This window comes from Nerophis ophidion, linkage group LG05, assembly GCF_033978795.1.
Source record: "Nerophis ophidion isolate RoL-2023_Sa linkage group LG05, RoL_Noph_v1.0, whole genome shotgun sequence".
NCBI classification, from domain to species: Eukaryota; Metazoa; Chordata; class Actinopteri; order Syngnathiformes; family Syngnathidae; genus Nerophis; species Nerophis ophidion.
In genome coordinates, this window is record NC_084615.1 from 39,512,401 (window position 1) to 39,535,718 (window position 23,318).

Sequence of the window (23,318 nt, forward strand, 5' to 3'; positions counted from 1 at the left end):
AATAATTATTATAATAATAGGTGTAACTTTGCATGTTGTTCCATTCGGTCTCTGTTTCAAATGTTTCATTTGTTTCCACCCTCTCTTCTTGCTTGTTCTTTTGACCTGGCTTCTCCCTGTGCTTTGCATTCCTCGTCAGGACCTGGAGGAGCGCCTCCGTCATCATCACCACGCTGAGCTCCAGTCCCTGAGAGAGGCTCACCGTCAGAGTGTGGAGACGCTCAAGCAGCAGTCCGAACAAGAGCTGCAAACGCTTCGCTTCGAGCTGGAGGACGAGGGCAAGGCCATGCTGGGTACGCTGTCTTTGTGCATGTGTGTGAGTGTGTTCGTGCACGTGTGTCACACTCTTGTAACAAAATGAAGCCTCACCCACATTCATGCAAGTGGGGGACACGGATGAAACATTTCTGTCACTTCTACTGCATACACCAATATTATCTGTAATATTTAATCATGTAGCTGTATTTATTTGTTGTTTATAAATTGTATGTAGTTAAAAAAACAAAGCTAAAATAACCCATCCATCCATCCATCCATTTTCTACCGCTTGTCCGTTTTGCGGTCTCGCGGGGAGTTGCTAGCACCTATCTCAGCTGCATTCGGGCGGTAGGCGGGGACAAGTCGTAAAATAACCAAATTATTTTAATTTAATGTAGTATTATATTTTGAAGTACCTACTAAAATGATTGCATACTGTAAATATATAGTATAAAAGGAAGACATAATAAATGTGTGTACATGAAGAAAACATGTACTAATGTAAATAATGAAACTACCGACTAATAAAGATTGTTCGTACAAACCCTGTTTCCCAATGAGTTGGGAAATTGTGTTAGATGTAAATATAAACGGAATACAATGATTTGCAAATCATTTTCAACCCATATTCAGTTGAATATGCTACAAAGACAACATAATTGATGTTCAAACTGATAACCTTTTTTTTTTGCAAATAATCATTAACTTTTTAATTTGATGCCAGCAACACGTGACAATGAAGTTGGGAAAATTTGCAATAAATGCTGATAAAGTTGAGGAATGCTCATCAAACACTTATTTGGAACATCCCACAGGTGTGCAGGCTAAATGGGAACAGGTGGGTGCCATGATTGGGTATAAAAACAGCTTCCCAAAAAATGTTCAGTCTTTCACAAGAAAGGATGGGGCGAGGTACACCCCTTGGTCCACAACTGCGTGAGCAATTAGTCAAACAGTTGAAGAACAACGTTTCTCAAAGTGCAATTGCAAGAAATTTAGGGATTTCAACATCTATGGTCCATAATCTCATCAAAAGTTTCAGAGAATCTGGAGAAATCACTCCACGTAAGCGGCATGGCCGAAAACCAACATTGAATGACCGTGACCTTTGATCCCTCAGACGGCACTGTATCAAAAACCGACATCAATCTCGAAAGGAAATCACCACATGGGCTAAAGAACACTTCAGAAAACCACTGTCACTAAATACAGTTTGTTGCTACATCTGTAAGTGCAAGTAAAGCTCTACTATGCAAAGCAAAAAACATTTATCAACAACCGCCGGCTTCTCTGGGCCCGAGATCATCTAAGATGGACTGATGCAAAGTGGAAAAGTGTTCTGTGGTCTGACGAGTCCACATTTCAAATTGTTTTTGGAAACTGTGGATGTTGTGTCCTCTGGAACAAACAGGAAAAGAACCATCCGGATTGATCTGGGCGCAAAGTTCAAAAGCCAGTATCTGTGATGGTATGGGGTTGTATTAGCGCCCAAGCCATGACTAACCTACACATCTGTGAAGGCACCATTATTGCTAATAGGTACATACAGGTTTTGAAACAGCTTATGTTGCCATTCAAGCAACGTTATCATGGACGCCCCTGCTTATTTCAGCAAGACAATGCCAAGCCACGTGTTACAACAGCGTGGCTTCGTATAAAAAGAGTGCGTGTACTTTCTTGGCCCGCCTGCAGTCCAGACCTGATCCCATCGAAACTGTGTGATGCATTATGAAGCGTAAAATACGACAGCGGAGACCCCGGACTGTTGAACGACTGAAGCTCTACATAAAACAAAAATGGGAAAGAATTCCACTTTCAAAGCTTCAACAATTAGTTTCCTCAGTTCCCAAATGTTTATTGAGTGTTGTTTAAAGAAAAGGTGATGTAACACAGTGGTGAACATGCCCTTTCCCCACTACTTTGTCACGCGTTGCAGCCATGAAATTCTAAGGTAATTATTTTTTGCCCAAAAAAAATAAAGTTTATGAGTTTGAACATCAAAAATCTTGTCTTTGCAGTCTATTCAAATGAAAATGGGTTGAAAAGGATTTTCAAATCATTGTATTCCGTTTATATTTACATTTAACACAATTTCCCAACTCATATGGAAACGGGGTTTGTAAATACATAATCATAATGACAACATCCAGTTCACAGTGATGAAGTTAATGCAATAACTTCCCAAATAAAACATTTTAAATAATGTAAAACAAAATATAATTTTTAACATATCTGGGCAGTTAGCTGAGGATATGTTTTATTTCTACAATCAAGTGGTTTCTAATAATGACATAGAACCTTCTAGAGCAGGTTTTAATCAGATTAGATTAGATAAAATGGTACTTTATTTATTCATTCAGGAGAGTTCCTTCAGGAAGATTAAAATTTTCAGCATAATCCCATTCAAGATCAGACAAACATTACAAGGAGACAGAACTTGATCGCTGCCGGGTCTGCCGGCTTCCAGCACCCCTTACAAAAAGGATGACATACAAATAAATAAACATTGATGGCTTAATCACTATAAGGGGGCCGCTTGTCACAGTAAATCTAGATAAATATAATGTATGATAGCCCCGTTACACAATTTGCATAGACAGCTGTTTTTGGTTATTGTATGTTTTACAATAATTTAAAAATTGTAAGTCAAGGTGACAAGCAGATATGTAAGTATTTATTTTTAACAACTAAAAATAGAACAAAAACATTTCGAAAATCCTGTTGCACGATCAGATAATAATAATAAAGTGCAAAACTTACAGTGTGCAATTACATGCATTACGTTTTCTGGCAAAAAATGGAAAGAAAAAATACATTTTTTATAGCCTTTCGCAGGGCCACATTAGATGATTGGGGCGGGCCAGATATGGCCCGCGGGCCTTGAGTTTTACGCAAGTGTTCTACAGCACAGGTTGAGTACATTTGGACACCCCTATCCTGGAGAATTCCATTTAAGGTTAATGGGGCGAGAGGGACAAGCGGTGGGAAAATGGATGGATGGAGGTGAAGTGAGGACTCAGAGAGACTCATCAGTGCCAAGTGTCCCCAGCAGGTGGCGGCAGCACTGATTAATGGTCCTCCATTAACCTTCACGCTCATGGTCTCGACACCGGAACATGGCTTCTATCCATCACTTTTGAACTTAGCCACATCCCCGATGCTCCTTAATTATCCCGCTCTCTACTTTCTCTCTGTATGCATGTGTGTGTGTGTTTGTGTATGTGTGTTCTTGTATTTCTACCCTTCTTGAGACCTCAACAAGGAAAAGAACCTTCCATATGAGGACCGGTGAACAAGTTAGGACCAAAGTCCTGATCCCAATTCGGAAAACCTTTGCATCTAATAGAGAGCCAAATACTAGAGTCCGTGAACATTGCTCCAAAGTCAGGATTTTTTGTTGATTTAATATGCATACAAAAGTAAACATTGACAGGTGCAAAGGCAGCAATATATGAAAAAACAAGACGGCAGCTGAAGAAGGACTTCCCTACTTATCCCCGAAAAAACCTGCCAGATTAACAGTTAACTTTTACAGATGGGTTGCCCAAAGTGCGGCACAGGGGCCATCTGTGGTTTCGTTTGTCATCAACCTTAAGCACATTACTAAAAACAAAAAATAGAGATCTCTTTTGCACCCCTTGTGGTAAAATATATAAAAATCAGGGCGGTCCCAAAAAGGAGGAACATTTCAATTTGACTGTGTGTCGGTTTTAAAAGTGCTCCCCCTCTGGTCAAAATATGAAATAACAAGTGTGTGTAAAAATGTGAAGGGCTCCCCCTCTGGCCAACATTGGTAAAAAACAAGTGTGTGTAAGAAATTGAAATATGCCCCCTTTGGCGAAAATGAATTTAAAAAATAAAATAAATATGTATACAGAGACATACTGTAATAACTTGAAGTAAATAATGAAGACTAAAAAACAATTACAAACAAAAAAAAATAAAATAACTAAAAGCGTACTCTTCTTTGTATAGTATAAAATATATAGTATATACATATTATGTATATGTTATTAATGTTGTAAATACAAATCTTTTCTATCTAGAAATAGTGGTCCTAAAGAGGTGGGCATTTTTTTCCGGTCTGAAGAAGGTAACATACAAGAATGTGTGTGTGTGTGTGTGTGTGTGTGTGTGTGTGTGTGTGTGTGCGTGTGTGTGTGTGTGTGTGTGTGTGTGTGTGTGTGTGTGTGTGCGCGCGTGTTTTCTGCATTATCCTTCTCTTTGCTCAGCTACATTAAATCCAAGTGTAAAGCTAATAGTGTGTGTATGTGTAAGAGGCTATAAAGGAAGCTCGTTGTCGTGACAACTGTCAGCCTCCCAAGAGAACTTCGTTCTATGTGCAAAGTAAAGAAGACTTCTATTTATTTTCTCATAAAAGGTTTCTAATGGCCAGCTTCTTGCAAAGACACTAATAAAATGGAGTGGCTTTGCAATTTTCACTTCCTCACTGTGTGTCTGTGTGTGTCAGCACGTGTCTACGTGCACACTAACAGGCATGAGGTGTTTTGTTTTTGCCATCGCTCAGCATCCTTGAGGTCAGAGCTCAATCACATCCACGCGTCGGCAATCGAGCACCTAAGACAAAACCATCAGCAGGAAGTGGCAGCTGCCAAGGTTGAGCTGGACAAGACGGCGGAGAAGACCCGCCTTCAGGTACATCGCATCACAAAGCACATGTTGTGTTTACTTTCAATGCTAGTTGTTGGTTACTTGCATGATTTTGCTTCCATAATGCGTTGTTGGGGTGTTTGTCGTTGAAAAAAAGTGTGCTAAATGTGCTAATTGGACACAATGTTGTTTGTGTAAATGTGTTAAATTAGCCTCTGGGCGCTCAGCCCGAGGCCTCACAGCATGTATTTAATGAGTACACACAACTTTTAGATAACATGCTTCATTTTTTTATGTCATTACTGCGCTTGTGTGTCCTTATTATTGACTCACTGAATGACCGATTCATTAGGTACACCTGCACTCTTCAGTTTCAGTTTATTTTCAGTCTAACAAAAACATATTCAAACATGGATCACGATTCAAAAATTAATAACATGACTGAAACAGACAGAAGCAAAAAAGCTTATATGCCCAACATAAATTTTTTTACATTCATTTAAGTTACCTTTTCTAATAATTTTGTAATACAAAAAGAAATATAGTCATTCAGCATTTACATTTAAGTTGCCCTTTAACAAATAATACAAGAATATGTACTTACACACATGCACTTTTTTGTAAATAGATAAACATACATACCTTCTAAATACAACATTTAACCAAACAAACATAAATTTCTAGTTCACATAGCTTTTTAAAATACATTGTGACATGTTCTTTTTGAAATTAAATACTGAGTCACTCATTTTTATTTCTTTACCAACAGAATTCCACAAATTAACACCGAGAACGGATAAACATCTATGTTTAACAACTAATCTTGCTTTTGCTCTCTTAAAGTACCAGTAGAATGGCAAAACAAGTTGACTTTATTTGCTTAATTGTGTTTCTTGGTATCCATTAAACCAGTGATCCCCAACCTTTTTGTATCCGCGGACCGGTCAACGCTTAATAATTTGTCCCGCGGCCCAGGAGGTCGGGTGTGGGCGGGGGTGGGGGAATCCTTTTTTTTTTTTTTCTTTGTCATGAAAAAGGGACGTTTTTCTCATGAAAAAGGGAGGTTTTTGTGGTTGGTGCACTAATTGTAAGTGTAAATTTTGTTTTTTATGTTGATTCAATAAAAATTATAATTTTTTATTTTTTTATTTTTTTTAAAATAAAAATGAATAAAAAATTCTACTGCGGCCCGGTACCAATCGGGCCACGGCCTGGTACTGGGCCACGGCCCGGTGGTTGGGGACCACTGCATTAGACCATATCCAATTTACAATCAGCAAAGTGTGTAAAAATACTGTCTAAACATTACAAAATGCTACAAAATCAGTCAGCCATTTTAAATATTCTGCGCTGAACTTCTTTTTTCCATAGATAGACGTCACTGCAGTAACGCTTCTGCACTCTGACCACTGTATCAGATCAGTCATAGTGGAAATACGCAAAATCAAAAAATTGAGAGAGATGTGCTGTCTATCATTCACTATCTCATATAAGACATTAACATATTGTTTTAAAGCTTTCTAAGTTGAACATAAATAAATACATAAAAAGTCCGCTAACAATGTAGTCGATGGGGGCTCTCTATTCCGCCCACATAAATCCTCTAAATAACCATCCAAAACCCGCCAATTATACTGCATATACATTTCGTGACCTGAATATTAACCAAATATTAGTGATGTTGTTATTATAAGCGATAAAGCAGACAAACTATTTTTCAGTTTTGATAGCACACAGTTAAGAAGTCCTCTGCTGCTTTATATTGTGAGCCGAGCGCCTCAGCTTGTCAAAATTATTCTAGATTATAAATCATGCCTCTCATCTGGGTCATAGGAGGATTTAGACATTAATCCAGAAATTGGTCATCTGTGACATTCAATGTAAACCCGGAGATGGACACAAACACACACAACCAAAGACAGTGTCTGCTGGGAGTCGTTTCTTTGTTAACCCTTCGTGTGCATCATGATTAATTCTTCATCTAAACGGGAAGATATGGGCATCCTATCAGTCGTCATCGAAGTGAGAGCAGACATTGCAAAGTAAACTATCATTGAATCATGTTTGTAGTTTGTATTTCTTGTTTAGCACTTAGTATTATTGCTACATGATGCTATAGTTTTTCGCTGAAGCTGGATTTGTTTAGCGAAGCTTCTAAAACTTGTAGCGCATCCTTCTTATATTCAGGATCAACAATATAGGTTTCTGGATCATAATTTTCCCCAAGTAATCGTGGTTGGTTCTCACAAAGTCTGCATGATTTGCATTGTTGTTGGTGATGAAGGGATCTGTGGTCCCTACCTTTACGTCATGTGATGACGTGTCTGGCGAGTTTATTATCCCTCAAAATGGCTAGGGAAACTGAGTGAGATTTATACTATTTTGATCATATCTATTTACTCGCAACTTTTGGAAGTCTTTCTGTGTCATACATCAGTTATATAAGATAATAGCTTCAATATAGGGGCAACTTGAATTTCCACGTCACTGGTACTTTGGGCTAAAACCAAATATACTGACAAGTTATATTTAAAGTAAAAAACTGCCTCCTTGTTAGCTTTACAGATAATAACTACAGTTCAACTTGTTTTCCCTTTCATCAGGCCATGTTGCAATTTTTGATTTACCCTTTTCAATTCATTTTAATTAGTTGTATTATTTTTTTATATATTTTAAATTAGCGACATGGGACTGGACAATTTCCGCCTAATTGTAGCTGAGATAGGCACCAGCGCCCCCCGCGACCCCCAAGGGAATAAGTGGTAGAAAATGGATGGGATGGATGGACTGGACAATTTGTTTGCTTTATGCAAATGTTCGTTTATTAAATATTCTGCTTTTTTTAATAGTCCATCCATCCATTTTCTACCGCTTGTCCCTTTTTGGGTCACGGGGGGTCGCTGTAGCCTATCTCAGCTGCATTCGGGCGGAAGGCGGCGTACACCCTGGACAAGACGCCACCTCATCGCAGCTTTTTTTTTTAATAGTGCAACACAAAATGGACACAAACACTATTTCAAAGACACACACAGCTATCCCTCACTGAAATGTGTGTGTGTGTGTGTGTGTGTGTGTGTGTGTATTTAGACGTGTGAAAAGCAAGAACCCTTTATTGGCTGCGTTTTTACATGAGACTTTTGCGACACTCCTGCCGTGTACTAGTTGTCTGTCTGTTCCCCTTGCCTGTCCTTATACTCACCAGTAGTTGGCGCCTTGCAGCCACTCACACTCGAACAATGGACTTTTCATCATGTTCTGTAAATAAAAGTTAATGTTTTAGCAGTAACTTAGTGGTCAGAAGTATTTTTGTATTAAAAAATCAGAGGCCATAATGATTGTATTCACTCCATTGGGGGCCATAGCTCTCCTTATATATGAATATATGAGTGAATATTAATCACATCTGGGTTATGATCTGGCAGATAACATACACCTTTAATGAATAGCTATAATTTTTTGTTTCAACTGTATATTTGTTAAAAAACTGGCATAAAATGCTGGGATGAGGTGGCGACTTGTCCAGGGTGTACCCGACTACCGCCTGAATGCAGCTAGGATAGGCTCCAGCACCCCCCACGATCCCAAAAGGGACAAGCGTTTGAAAATGCATGGATGAATAGCATAAAACATTAGCATGTTAACATTAGCATTAGCATGACACCACCAGAAAAGTTAGCATACTTTTAAGATAGTGCCAAGTATCAAAATCCATGATTTTTAGGCTTAAACAAAACATTTGTTTAAAATGCTTGCATAAAACATTAGCCTGGCATTGGTATTGTGCTAACACCAGATACGTTAGCATACCTTTAAAACGGTGTCATAGTCGAGTATCAAAAGCCTTGATTTTTAGGTCTAAAAAAAAAAAAATAGCTAAAAAGCTAGCATTGTACATTAGCATAGTAACTTTAGCATATTAACATAGGAACAGTTAGCATACTTAAAAGATGGTGGCAAGCAGTGATGGGTGGTAACAAGCTACATGTAACAAAGCTACGTAGCTTAACTGCATTTCCCAGTAGATGGCAGTTGTTTAACTATTTGTTGAAAGAGTAGTGATTATTAGATTAGATTAGATTAGATTAGATAGTACTTTATTTATTCCGTCAGGAGAGTTCCTTCAGGAAAATTACAATTTTCAGCACAATCCCATTCAAGATCAGACAAACATTAAAGGGAGACAGAACAGGATCGCTGACGGGTCTGCCGGCTTCCAGCGCCCCTTACAAAAAAAGATGAGATACAGGTTAACAAGGGGGGGGAGAAAAAAATAGAGGAATAAAATTAAAAAAATCGGTTCTAACCTGGGCCCTGGAGAGGGGGTGCAGACTGAGGCCAAGGGAAAAAAACAACTCATAGCCATAGTACACATCCCTCTTACATGTGTGAAAGAGGGAAACATCAAACATCAAAGAACACATAGGACATTAAAGACATTAAAGCAGCAGATACAACCAGACACTTCTACATACAGCTATGAATAAAAAGTAAAAGAAACATATCCACTGTGGTGGCCTCTGCGGTGTTCCACGCCATCGTCCGCTGGGGTGGAGGGAGGATGGCCAGAGACAGGAGCAGACCCAACAAAGCAACCAAGACAGCCGACTCCACTCTCGGCCAGTGTCCAGTTCGCATGGATGAGCGATGATACGTCCAAGGAGACTGAGGTGTCCGACACCTGCTCACCCAGCCAAGACACCGCGAAGCCTCTCTGTCCCAGCGCTCAGTGCCAGCTCCGCAGCCCTGTCCCCTCATCCGCATCTCCTCCAGTCCCTCCAAACCGACTCCGGTGTGGCAGAGACCCAGCAGCTGGTCTCCATGGCCAAAAGGCTCCCGGGAGGCAGATCCAGAAGTCCACAAAAAAGCACCGCAGAGGTCACGAAAGTGCCACCCCTTGTCACACAGTCCCAAAGGGTCCCGGACCAAAAGGCAAAAAAATATAATAACACATGAAAACAAGAGGGAAACACAAAAGGATGACACAAGAGCACAGAGCTCCTGCCAACAGCAGCCACTACAGCAGCGCCATCTTGGAAAAAAATTAATAAATAAATAAAAGAAAATTGTAGCTTAGGTATTTTTAGACCCATGTACCTAGGTAGCTTACAGCAAAGCTACAAGTTACAAAGAAAGAAAATGGACTACATTATACACCACCGCTAGCACCAACCCCCACCCCACTTCGTGCGTCGGTTGATGTGGGCGGGGTTGGGGGGGCGGGGGGGTTGGTTCTAGCGGGGGTGTATAATGTAGCCCGGAAGAGTTAAGAATACATGGGATTCTGGGTATTAGTTCTGTTGTGTTTATGTTGTGTTACAGTGCGGATGTTCTCCTGAAATGTGTTTGTCATTCTTGTTTGGTGTGGGTTCACAGTGTGGTGTATCTTAGTAAGAGTCTTAAAGTTTTTTATATCACAACCCTTAGTGTAACCCAGTGACATGCGGTGAGGTTCATGGCTGGTGAGGCACTGACATCTTCACAGTCACATTTATAAACATATGAACCCTATAGAGCAGGGGTGGGCATTACGTCGATCGCGATCGACTGGTCGATCTCGGAGGGTGTGTCAGTCGATCTCAAGCCAGGCATTAAAAAAATATACATAAAAATGAGCAACCATCAATCATACCAAGACTTCACTTTCGTCAGTTGTTTGACATTCTCGGCACCCGAGGATCTTGTGAGATGACGCTGGCTGCTGCAAGCTCATATTTAAGAAAAAAATCACTAACAGGGCGGACGCAGAGAAACACATTTTATTTCTAGAGACTCCGTACCTACTGTCAAAACTCTAAAGACCGACTGCACAGTTCCTGTCTTCACCATAAAAAACCTGTTTCATCCTGCCTGTGCTAACAAAATAAGAGTCTCAGAAAGCTAGCGTGCACAAGCTAGCAAGCTACGGTGTTTGATGCCAATGTATTTCTCCCCGCCCTCAGCGACCGCTTTCTCACCTGCTTGCCCACCCGCACACTCACTGACGTCACTCACCTGCTGCCAGACATTAAAGGGCCACACACATATGCTACTCTCATAACAAAGTGTTTAAAAACGAGTATGCAAGTTGGACAAATGAGATGCCGAATCCAACCACTTTCATGTGGTATTGGACGGAAAGGAGGACTTTTTTTTTCCTCCATTTGAAAATGCGGACGTTATCAGCACCACTGTCTAATTCCAATCAATGCAAGTCATCAGAATCAAATACACCAACTTATATTCTTGTCTTCATGAAAGAAAGGAATCTATGTGTGTTAAACATGCTTGTATTATCATTAAACACCATTAACTTGTTAACAAAAATGTCTCTTTCATAAATAAATAAATATAAATTATAAATAGGAATGAGGACTTGGTCAATTGAAAAGTAGCTTACATGCAGAAAAAGTGTGAGCGCCCCTGCTATAGAGTATCTTATTCACCATTTGATTGGCATCAGTTAACGGGTTATGTTTAAAAGCTCATACCAACATTCTTCCATGCTTGGCACTCAAGGGTTGGAATTGTGGGTAAATCACCAAAAATGATTCCCGGCTGCTGCTGCTCACTGCTCCCCTCACCTCCCAGGGGGTGAACAAGGGGATGGGTCAAATGCAGAGGACAAATTTCACCACACCTAGTGTGTGTGTGACAATCATTGGTACTTTAACTTAATGTAGCAGGTACTTTAGCTAGTATAGTATAGTATAAATGAATTACACTTATTATTATAATTATTAGTGATAATACTGCTAACATTAACAATATTAAACAATCATATGTATGTAGAAAATAACAAACACGACAGTACACAGTGTTGTCACTATGACAGGTGTAACACAGTGTTGTCACTATGACAGGTGTAACACAGTGTTGTCACTATGACAGGTGTAACACAGTGTTGTCACTATGACAGGTGTAACCGCGCTCCAGCTGCCGTGTTCATTCATTGTCTTTACTGTAGCATAAAAAATGCAGATGGCCTTAAAACGCCACAATACTCAGTCACCATATTTAAGTACCCAAAAGAAAGATTCGACATAAATATAAATTCAATGGGATCAGAAACATTGGAGGAAACGGAATTAAAACCCGATGCTAACCACCCATAGAAAATACATGGGTACGAACTAGTAGCTACTATTAGCAAACAAATTCACTTACCAACTCGGCTTAATATCTCAACATTGACACACTCTTTCGTCGCAACTCAGTCCTAATAGTAGGCACCTATAAGTTTACAATTAGTTGTAAAATGTTGGACGGTTGTTTTTACGATATGCAGGCAAACGACAACTTTAAAGCATACTGGCTTCAGATGTCTCCCTGCAGGCATAGCCAAGTAGTGCAAGAATGATCTCTGGGATCACTAGCGCCCTCTACCACCAGCAGGCCGGAGAAAAGGGGCCTCACATAGTGGGTCTTCGCAGCCGTTTTATGTTTGCCCAGCACAAGAAATACGTTACACGCATACAGTTGTTGACAAAATACACTGTACATTATATACCTCAGCTAACTAAACTATGGAAATGTATAATATAATTCATATAGCAATACGGTGGAAGAGGGGTTAGTGCGTCTGCCTCACAATACGAAGGTCCTGCAGTCCTGGGTTCAAATCCAGGCTCTGGATCTTTCTGTGTGGAGTTTGCATGTTCTCCCCGTGAATGCGTGGGTTCCCTCCGGGTACTCCGGCTTCCTCCCACTTCCAAAGACATGCACCTGGGGATAGGTTGATTGGCAACACCAAATTGGCCCTAGTGTGTGAATGTTGTCTGTCTATCTGTGTTGGCCCTGCGATGAGGTGGCGACTTGTCCAGGGTGTACCCCGCCTTCCGCCTGATTGTAGCTGAGATAGGCGCCAGCGCCCCCCGCGACCCCGAAAGGGAATAAGCGGTCAGAAAATGGATGGATGGATGGATAGCAATACGGTCTCACTGCACAGCAGCCAGCAGTTAGCCGAGTCATTTCACAATCCACGGAGAGGCTCAACTGGCTGTGACTCACCGCAAGTAATTCTCAGTATTTGAACGACAAATGTGAATATTAAGCGATTTTGAATAAAAAATAATTTAAAACTGGTGAAGTTCAATGGAAAATAACTTCATAGTATAATCACTGGATACATATAACAATATATATATATTTTTTTCTTTTTACATGTTTTTCTTTCCTACCCTGACTGCACGTCACTGGTGTAACCTGTATGGCTGTTGATCAAGTATGCCTTGCAGTCACTTATGAATTGATTAACGTGGACCCCGACTTAAACAAGTTGAAAAACTTATTCGGGTGTTAACATTTAGTGGTCAATTGTACGGAATATGTACTGTACTGTGCAATCTACTAATAAAAGTATCAATCAATCAATCAATCAATGTTAACAGAAGCTGCGCTTAGCATGCGACTGGCCGGCACGCAGATAGTATGGTGCCAAAGCGGGCGCGACAACATGTTTTAAGGACGTTCAAAGCATTATCATCACGGCACGCCCTCAATACCGAGTCCGGATGAAAATCCGGAGAATGATTGCCCCGGGTGACTTCCGGGAGAGGCACCAAAATCCGGAAACCTCCCGAAACAACCGGGGGGGTCGGCGATTATGCAGCTGAGCCACATCAGAGTGATCAAAGAGCTGCATGCGGCTCTGGAGCCACAGGTTGCCAACCCCTGACCTAGATGAATGAGAACATCCATACATACGGAGAAAATCCATGATGATTGGTTGTCGTTCGTGTGATGGGTCAAAATTGGCTAAGGTGAGGGTGAAACATTACAATTTGGCCAATCAGAGGAAACATAAGGGGGGTCATCGAAACCAGGAAGCAAAATCATAACAGACACGCACTCATGTCACATGACGACGAGGGAGTAGGAGACAGAAGTACGCTTCAAGCTGACGCCTCAAGAAAAAAAAACACCGTATTTCCTTGAATTACCGCAGGGCATAAGTATGCGCCTGCATTGAATTACTGCGGGTCAAACTCGCATCCCAAAATAATTAGCGCATGCTTAGTATTACCGCCTGGTCAAACTCGTGACACTTCCCCTGTCATCATTTTCAAAATGGAGGAGGCTGATTTCAAAACCGGTAGTTTGAAATCGCATAAAAGGAAGAAGATTAAGAGCTATTCAGTAGGATTTAAGGTCCAAGCTTACATCACACTCAAATTTTTACTGCATACCTTTTGTAAGTGCCGGAGTGAGAAGAGGTTTTAAAATAATTAGCGCATGCTTACTTTTACCACATGCCTTTGGTAAGCGCAGGAGTGAGAAGAGGTTTTAAATTAATTAGCGCCCCGGCGGCAATTCAAGGAAATACGGTATTTGAAATTGGCAGAGTAATTCTCTTGCGCAGAGAATTACTTAATAATATATGTCCTCAGCCATATTTAGAAAAATATATGCGTTTAGAGAAGACAATGCCCAAAACCTTAGTTTTTAGTTCTTTACTGTGTAAACCAAAATCTTAACTGCTCTCTTCATCTAAGACGTCCAACACAAATTTAGGAACATACATTAAGGTGAGTTGGCTTCATGAAAAATTTTACTGCACATAACCATTACCAACTGTTCCCAAGCAACACACCACCAGTCATTTTTTGTCAAACTATAGATAGATGCTGGGGTTTTTTTCTGTTTTTTTTTTAAATAATAATATTTTAAAAAATTGTGTTGGCCCTGTGATGAGGTGGCGACTTGTCCAGGGTGTACACCGCCTTCGGGCCGAATGCAGCAGAGATAGGCTCCAGCACCCCCCTGAAACCCCAATAAGGGACAAGCGGTAGAAAATGGATGGATGGAATAATAACAACAATAAACAGAGCAATTTCAATACTGCGGTGCTTGGTCTGCTGCTCGGGCCCTAATTATGATGTTGATAATAATAGATATTAACATAAATAATAATATACTGGATACGGCTTACAGTGTGATCCGTTGCAGTTGTGCTGTACATTGGGATATCAAAATGTTTGTGTAGATTTTCTTTCGATTGTGTACCTAATGAAGTGGTATCTGACCGTCTTCATTTTCTATTCTCAGCCAATCTTGTCTCAGCAAACTAATTTCCTCATCTGATTAATAATTAAAACCTTTTTTATTTTTAAAGACTGTAAAAAAAAAATAAGAAGAGAATAGAAGGCCCTTGTGTATGTGTGTGTGTGTGTGTGTGTGTGTGTGTGTGTGTGTGTGTGTGTGTGTGTGTGTGTTTGTGTGCACGCGCGTGTACGTACACGTGTGTTGAACTGAGATTTTTGGAGGTAATGTATTTTGCTGGAGGAAAGTAGTTCATGTGGAGTATACAAAAAAAAAGTGGTTCCAGCTAGCAGATGTTTCATCTTACTGGCACATCTGCTTGGAAAGCGAACATTTAATTAGCACGTTTGATGCTTTTTGATTGGAACAATAACAAGAGGCACTAACAATGTGATGTATTGCTCAGCTTGTACAAACCATATGTATGTATATATATATATATATATATATATATATATATATATATATATATATATATATATATATATATATATATATATATACAGTATACATATCCATTGCTTTCGGTCCCCTAGAGGGGGGGGGTTGCCCACATCTGAGGTCCTCTCCAAGGTTTCTCATAGTCAGCATTGTCACTGGCGTCCCACTGGATGTGAATTCTCCCTGCCCACTGGGTGTGCGTTTTCCTTGCCCTTTTGTGGGTTCTTCCGAGGATGTTGTAGTCGTAATGATTTGTGCAGTCCTTTGAGACATTTGTGATTTGGGGCTATATAAATAAACATTGATTGATTGATTGATACAGTATACATATATATATGTATATATATATACAGTATACATATATATGTATACATACATACAGTATACATATATATATATATATATATATATATATAAAATCTTTGGGTGTTCCACGATTCCATTCAATATCGATTCTTGGGGTCACGATTGGATAATATATCGATTTTTTTCGATTCGATTCGATTCTCGATTCAAAAACTATATTTTTCCGATTCAAAACGATTCTGTATTCATTCAATACACAGGATTTCAGCAGGATCTACCCCAGTTTGCTGACATGCAAGCAGAGTAGTAGAATTTTGTAAAAGGCTTTTATAATTGTAAAGGACAATGTTTTATCAACTGATTGCAATAATGTAAATTACTTTTAACTATTAAACAAACCAAAAATATGACATATTTTATCTTTGTGAAAGCATTGGACACATTGTGTTGTCAATCTTATGAGATGCGATGCAAGTTTGAGCCACTGTGACACTATTGTTCTTTTTTTTTAATTTTTATAAATGTCTAATGATAATGTCAATGAGGGATTTTTAATCACTGCTATGCTGAATTTATAACTAATATTGATACTGTTGTTGATAATATTCATTTTTGTTTCACTACTTTTGGTCTGTTCTGTGTCGTGTTTGTCTCCTCTCAATTGCTCTGTTTATTGCAGTTCTGAGTGTTGCTGGGTCAGGTTTGGTTTTGGAATTGGATTGCATTGTTCTGGTATTGCTGTATAGTGGTTTGTTGGGTTGCTTAAAAAAATAAAAATAATCGATTTTTTTAAAATGAGAATCGATTCTGAATCGCACAAAGTATCCGAATCGATTTTTCCCCACAACCCTTATATATATATATATATATATATATATATATATATATATATATATATATATATATATATATATATATATATATATATATATATATATATATATATATACACACATACATATATACATACATATATATATACATATATATATACATATAAATACATACATATATATATACATATATATATACACACACACACAGGGGAGCACCACGGAACAGGGGTTAGTGCATCTGCCTCACAATACGAAGGTCCTGAGTTCAATCCCAGGCTCGGTATCTTTCTGTGTGGAGTTTGCATGTCCACCCCGTGACTGCGTTAGTTCTCGCCGGGTACTCCAACTTCCTGCTACCTCCAAAAACATGCACCCAGGGATAGGTTGATTGGCAACACTAAATTGACCTTTGTGTTTGAATGTGAGTGCGAATGTTGTCTGTCTATCTGTGTTGGCCCTGCGATGAGGTGGCAACTTGTCCAGGGTGTACTCCACCTTTCGCCCGAATTTAGCTGAGATAGGCTCCAGCGACCCCAAAAGGGACAAGAGGTAGAAAATGGATGGATGGATATATATATACACATGTGTGTGTATGTATATATATATATATATATATATATATATATATATATATATATATATATATACATATATATCAATCAGTGTTTACTTATATAGCCCTAAATCACTAGTGTTTCAAAGGGCTGCACAAACCACTACGACATCCTCGGTAGGCCCACATAAGGGCAAGGAAAACTCACACCCAGTGGGACGTCGGTGACAATGATGACTATGAGAACCTTGGAGAGGAGGAAAGCAATGGATGTCGAGCGGGTCTAACATGATACTGTGAAAGTTCAATCCATAATGGATCCAACACAGTCGCGAGAGTCCAGTCTAAAGCGGATCCAACACAGCAGCGAGAGTCCCGTTCACAGCGGAGCCAACAGGAAAACATCCCAAGCGGTGGCGTATCAGCAGCGCAGAGATGTCCCCGGCCGATACACAGGCAAGCAGTACATGGCCACTGGATCGGACCGGACCCCCTCCACAAGGGAGAGTGGGACATAGGAGAAAAAGAAAAGAAACGGCAGATCAACTGGTCTAAAAAGGGAGTCTATTTAAAGGCTAGAGTATACAAATGAGTTTTAAGGTGAGACTTAAATGCTTCTACTGTGGTGGCATCTCAAACTTTTACCGGGAGGGCATTCCAGAGTACTGGAGCCCGAAATGAAAAAGCTCTATAGCCCGCAGACTTTTTTTGGGCTTTGGGAATCACTAATAAGCCGGAGTCCTTTGAACGCAGATTTCTTGCCGGGACATATGGTACAATACAAGCGGCAAGATAGGATGGAGCTAGACCGTGAAGTATTTTATACGTAAGTAGTAAAACCTTAAAGTCACATCTTAAGTGCACAGGAAGCCAGTGCAGGCGAGCCAGTACAGGCGTAATGTGATCAAACTTTCTTGTTCTTGTCAAAAGTCTAGCAGCCGCATTTTGTACCAACTGTAATCTTTTAATGCTAGACATGGGGAGACCCGAAAATAATACGTTACAGTAATCGAGGCGAGACGTAACATGGATAATGATCTCAGCGTCTTTAGTGGACAGAATGGAGCGAATTTTAGCGATATTACGGAGATGAAAGAAGGCCGTTTTAGTAACGCTTTTAATGTGTGCCTCAAAGGAGAGAGTTGGGTCGAAGATAATACCCAGATTCTTTACCGTGTCGCCTTGTTTAATTGTTTGGTTGTCAAATGTTAGAGTTGTATTATTAAATATAGGTCGGTGTCTAGCAGGACCGATAATAAGCATTTGCGTTTTTTTGGCCTTGAGTTGCAAAAAGTTAGCGGACATCCTTTGTTTAATTTCATCAAGACACGCCTCCAGCTGACTACAATCCGGCGTGTTGGTCAGCTTTAGGGGCATGTAGAGTTGGGTGTCATCAGCATAACAGTGAAAGCTAACACCATATTTGCGTATGATGTCACCTAGCGGCAGCATGTAGATGCTGAAGAGTGCAGGGCCAAGGACCGAACCCTGGGGAACTCCACACGTTACCTTAACGTAGTCCGAGGTCACATTGTTATGGGAGACACACTGCATCCTATCAGTAAGATAAGAGTTAAACCAAGACAGGGCTAAGTCTGACATACCAATTCGTGTTTTGATACGATCTAATAAAATATTATGATCGACGGTATCGAAAGCAGCGCTAAGATCGAGGAGCAGCAACATAGATGACGCATCAAAAACCATCGTTAGCAATAGATCATTTGTCATTTTTGCGAGGGCTGTCTCCTTGGAGTGATTTGCCCTGAAACCGGATTGAAAGGTTTCACATAGATTGTTAAACGCTAAGTGTTCATTTAACTGCTCCGCAACAATTTTTTCGAGGATTTTTGAAATAAAGGGAAGGTGAGACACCGGTCGGTAGTTTACCATGAGGTCAGGATCGAGGTTAGGTCTTTTAAGAAGAGGATGAATAACCGCTTTTTTGAATGGTAGGGGAACAGTGCCCGAGTGATAAGTTTATAATATTTAGCACTGATGGACCTAATAATACAAAGAGCTCGTTGATCAGTTTCCCAGGAAAAGGGTCAAGTAAACATGTTGTTTGTTTTATTCCATTTACACATTGTAACAATTCCTCTAATATTATTTCCTCAAAACGAGAGAAACTATTTTGGAGGGCATTATCCACCGTATATACAATCGTATCAGTGTTAATAGAACCCAGTTCTAGCTGGGACGCATTGTCTTTAATCTCCTTTCTAATGACTTCAATTTTCTTACTAAAGAATTGCATAAAGTCATCAGCTGAGTGGGTGGAGCTACTGGAAGGGGTCCCTTGTTGGGTTAGCGATGCTACCGTACTAAACAAAAATTTAGGATCGTTTTTATTACGGTGGATGAGATTTGAGTAATATTTAGCTTTAGCTAAGGTAAGCATGCATTTATAAGTTATTAAACCATCACTCCATGCTTGATGGTGCACCTCAAGTTTAGTCGTGCGCCATTTGCGTTCCAGGTTCTACATAATAATTTCTGAGCTCTAGTTTCTTCTGTAAACCACGGGGTACGCTTTTTTGGAGCCTTTTTTAACGTTAGCGGTGCTATGTTATCAATGGTTTCGCGCAGGGCGTCATTAAAGTTGTTAGTGAGGTTATCAATAGAGCCCACATATTTTGGGAATGGTGCCATTACCGAGGGCAGTAGGTCAGCAAGAATTGTCGTTGTGGCCGTATTAATGTTGCGGCTGCTATAGCAGTTATTATTATTAGTTTGACGAACATGCGTCTGAACCTCGAATTTTATAAGGTAATGATCGGACAATACTTTAGTATACGGGAGTATCGTAACTTTGGAAACGGTGATACCCCTGACAAGCACTAGGTCTATCGTATTACCGTTGCGATGCGTGGGTTCATTTATTATTTGTGTGAGACCACAGCTATCAATTATAGTCTGGAGCGCTACGCACGGTGGGTCCGATGGGGTATTCATATGGATATTAAAGTCCCCCATTATGATTATATTATCGCCGTGTGTCACTAGATCAGCAACGAACTCTGAGAATTCATTGATAAAGTCCGAATAGGGCCCTGGGGGGCGGTAGATAACAGCCAGGTGTAGAGGCAGCGGTGTGACAGACCTCATAGTAAGCACCTCAAACGATTTATATTTATTATTTATGTTAGGACTAAGGTTAAAGTTTTCGTTGTATATTAGTGCGACCCCCCCACCCCTTTTAAGAGGACGGGCAATATGCGCATGTGTAAAGTTAGGAGGACATGCCTCATTTAGCGCAAAAAAGTTGTTTGGTTTAAGCCAGGTTTCGCTGAGACCGATGACGTTAAAATTGTTGTCTCTGATGATATCATTAACTAACAACGTTTTGGGAGACAATGATCTTGTGTTTAAAAAAACTATATTATAGGTAGTGGGCTGTTTTAGGGAATTTTTGATCAAATTATCCGTAGTAGCAATATTAATAATGTTGTGTTTATTATGCCCAGTGCATTTAGTATAATTACGACCATATCTAGGAATTGATACGACGGGAATTTTCCGATTGTTTGATTGTTGCTTTGATAAACTGCACGCATCATAGTTTGCCAACTCAGTAGAACGCATGTTCCGATTGTTTGTTTGTTGCTTTGATAAACTGCACGCATCATAGTTTGCCACTTCAGTAGAACACATGTCCAACTCTGAAACAATCAAAGCAGAAAAAACTTGTTCTAATTTAACTGACTCCTTACCCAGACCAGTAGTCTCGCATCTTCCATTTAAATCCGGCTTCAGGATGGAGGGAAGTGGTGTTCTGTGGGGATTAGCCTTCTGCTTTGTTTTTAGCCCCGCTCGGCATCCGCGTTTCCGATCACACCGCTGGCGTCTGCTCCGTAGACGGCCCCCGATGCTACTATACTCCCCTGCTTCACAGGCCGCTGGATGTAGCCGCCGAAGTATTCCCATGCTAGTTAGCACGTCTAGCAAGCCCGCGTCTATCAGTCCAAAAAGGCCAGATATGTCCACATCCAGAAGTGTCTGGCGGTCGTACGTGATCACGGAGTGACCACGATGTGAGCCAGCCATGAAGTTTGCAGAATTGTCCGGTATTTCTGCCAAATGTTCCATCTTTAGCAAGAGCTCCGCGATGTTGCAGCCCGTCCGAGCGCCGCCATCTTGGAATTCAATATACAGTATATATATATATATATATATATATATATATATATATATATATATATATACGTGTGTATATGTTACTTTGTCTAATGTTACAGTGGCAAAAAATGATAAAAATGTTTTTTAAATAAAACCTCTGCCTTGTTTTTAATGAATAGTTAGGCGTACTACGCTACTGTATTTTAATGTTGGTCATCATGGTCATACTTGGGGAGCCAAGTGGTTTCTTAGGTGGTAGTTGGTGAAAAAAGTTTGAGAACCACTGCTTTAGACTTGGGGCGGCATGGCGTAATGGGTAGAGCGGCCGTGCCAGAAACCTGAGGGTTGCAGGTTTGCTTCTCACTTATTGACATCCAAATCGCTGCCATTGTGTCCTTGGGCAAGAGACTTCACCCTTGCCCCCGGTGCCGCTCACACTGGTGAATGAATGATAGGTGGTGTTAGGAGGGGCCGTAGGCGCAAACTGGCAGCCGCGCTTCTGTCAGTCTACCCCAGGGCAGCTGTGGCTACAGATGTAGCTTACCACCACCAGGTGTGAATGAATGATGGGTTCCCACTTCTCTGTGAGCGCTTTGAGTATCTAATATATAGAAAGGCGCGATATAAATCTAAACAACTATTCTTATTAGACTGATTGGTTTAAAAAAAAAAGGCCTTACCGCAAGACGCTGTTTTTGTGTTTTAATGCAGCTTGTGAGGTTGTTTATACTAACAGGACAACTTTGGCTAACATCTGTGTGAGTATGTCTGACCCACTGACTTCCGGCTTCTTTGCAGGAGCGCGAGCTGCTTGGCCGCATCGCCGAGCTCCAGGAGGAAGTGACGCGCAGGAAGAATCACATCGCTCAGCTGGACCATCAAATCCACACGCTCAACGAGAACATCAGTAGCCTGACCAAGGAGCTGGAGCTCAAGGGCAAGGAGGTGCTGAAGATACGCAGCGAGGCCAACCAACAGATCAGGTGACAAAGTGGTGGGGGAGGCCAATAGCCTTTATCCTGCAGTATGTTACCACACTGTTACTTGTTTACAATTGGGTGAATGTGGAAATAGTGTCAAAGCGCTTTGAGTACCTTGGAGGTAAAAAAGTGCTATGCAAGTATAACCCATTTACCATTTATATATAGAGAGATATATAGGTAGATGGATAGATAGATGGATAGATAGATAGATACACTGCAAAAAGTCAGTGTTAAAAAACAAGAAACATTTTTCAAAAATTAGGGGTATTTTATTTGAACTAAGCAAAATTATCTGCCCATAGAACAAGAAAATTCGGCTTGTCAAGACTTTCCAAAACAGGTAAAATTAGCAAACATCAATGAACCCAAAAATACCTTAAAATAAGTATATTCTCACTAATAGCAACTGCACTTTTCTTGGTAGAAAAAAAAGAGACCTTTTTGCTCAATATGTTGAAAAATATACTTAAATTAAGTAAATGCTAGTGCCATTATCTTGACATAATGATATGCGCTAGGCATCATGATTTTGTTTTTCATGCTTGAAGTAAGAAATTATCCATCCATCCATCCATCTTCTTCTGCTTATCTGCGGTCGGGTCGCGGGGGCAACAGCCTAAGCAGGGAAACCCAGACTTCCCTTTCCCCAGCCACTTCGTCTAGCTCTTCCCGGGGGATCCCAACGTGTCCTGGGTCTTCCCTGTGGCCTCCTACCGATTGGACGTGCCCTAAACACCTCCCTAGGGAGGCGTTCGGGTGACATCCTGACCAGATGCCCGAACCACCTCATTTGGCTCCTCTCGATGTGGAGGAGTCGCGGCTTTACATTGAGCTCCTCTCGGATGGCAGAGCTTCTCACCCTATCTCTAAGGGAGAGCCCCGCCACACGGCGGAGGAAACTCATTTCGGCCGCTTGTACCCGTGATCTTATCCTTCGGTCATGACCCAAAGCTCATGACCATAGGTGAGGATGGGAACATAGATTAACCGGTAAATTTAGAACTTTGCTCTCCGGCTCAGCTCCCTCTTCACCACAACGGATCGGTGCAACGTCCGCATTACTGAAGACGCCGCACCGATCCGCCTGTCGATCTCACGATCCACTCTTCTCTCACTCGTGAACAAGACTCCTAGGTACTTGAAATAAATTATTACTTTAAAAAAGTAGTTTTATACTCGTGAGTGTTAATGACA

General features: G+C 40.6%; 1 protein-coding gene across 3 annotated transcripts in view; it reads left to right on the forward strand.

Annotated features, from left to right (window-relative positions):
* Positions 1-23,318, forward strand: part of fam184ab (family with sequence similarity 184 member Ab) — a 157,979-nt gene that overhangs the window by 110,348 nt on the left and 24,313 nt on the right. For all 3 annotated transcript variants that reach the window (XM_061900908.1, XM_061900909.1, XM_061900910.1), the window contains 3 exons: positions 140-293; positions 4,787-4,914; positions 21,940-22,124. In XM_061900908.1, coding sequence (XP_061756892.1) covers positions 140-293; positions 4,787-4,914; positions 21,940-22,124 — 467 coding nt within the window. The remainder of the gene's footprint in view (positions 1-139; positions 294-4,786; positions 4,915-21,939; positions 22,125-23,318) is intronic.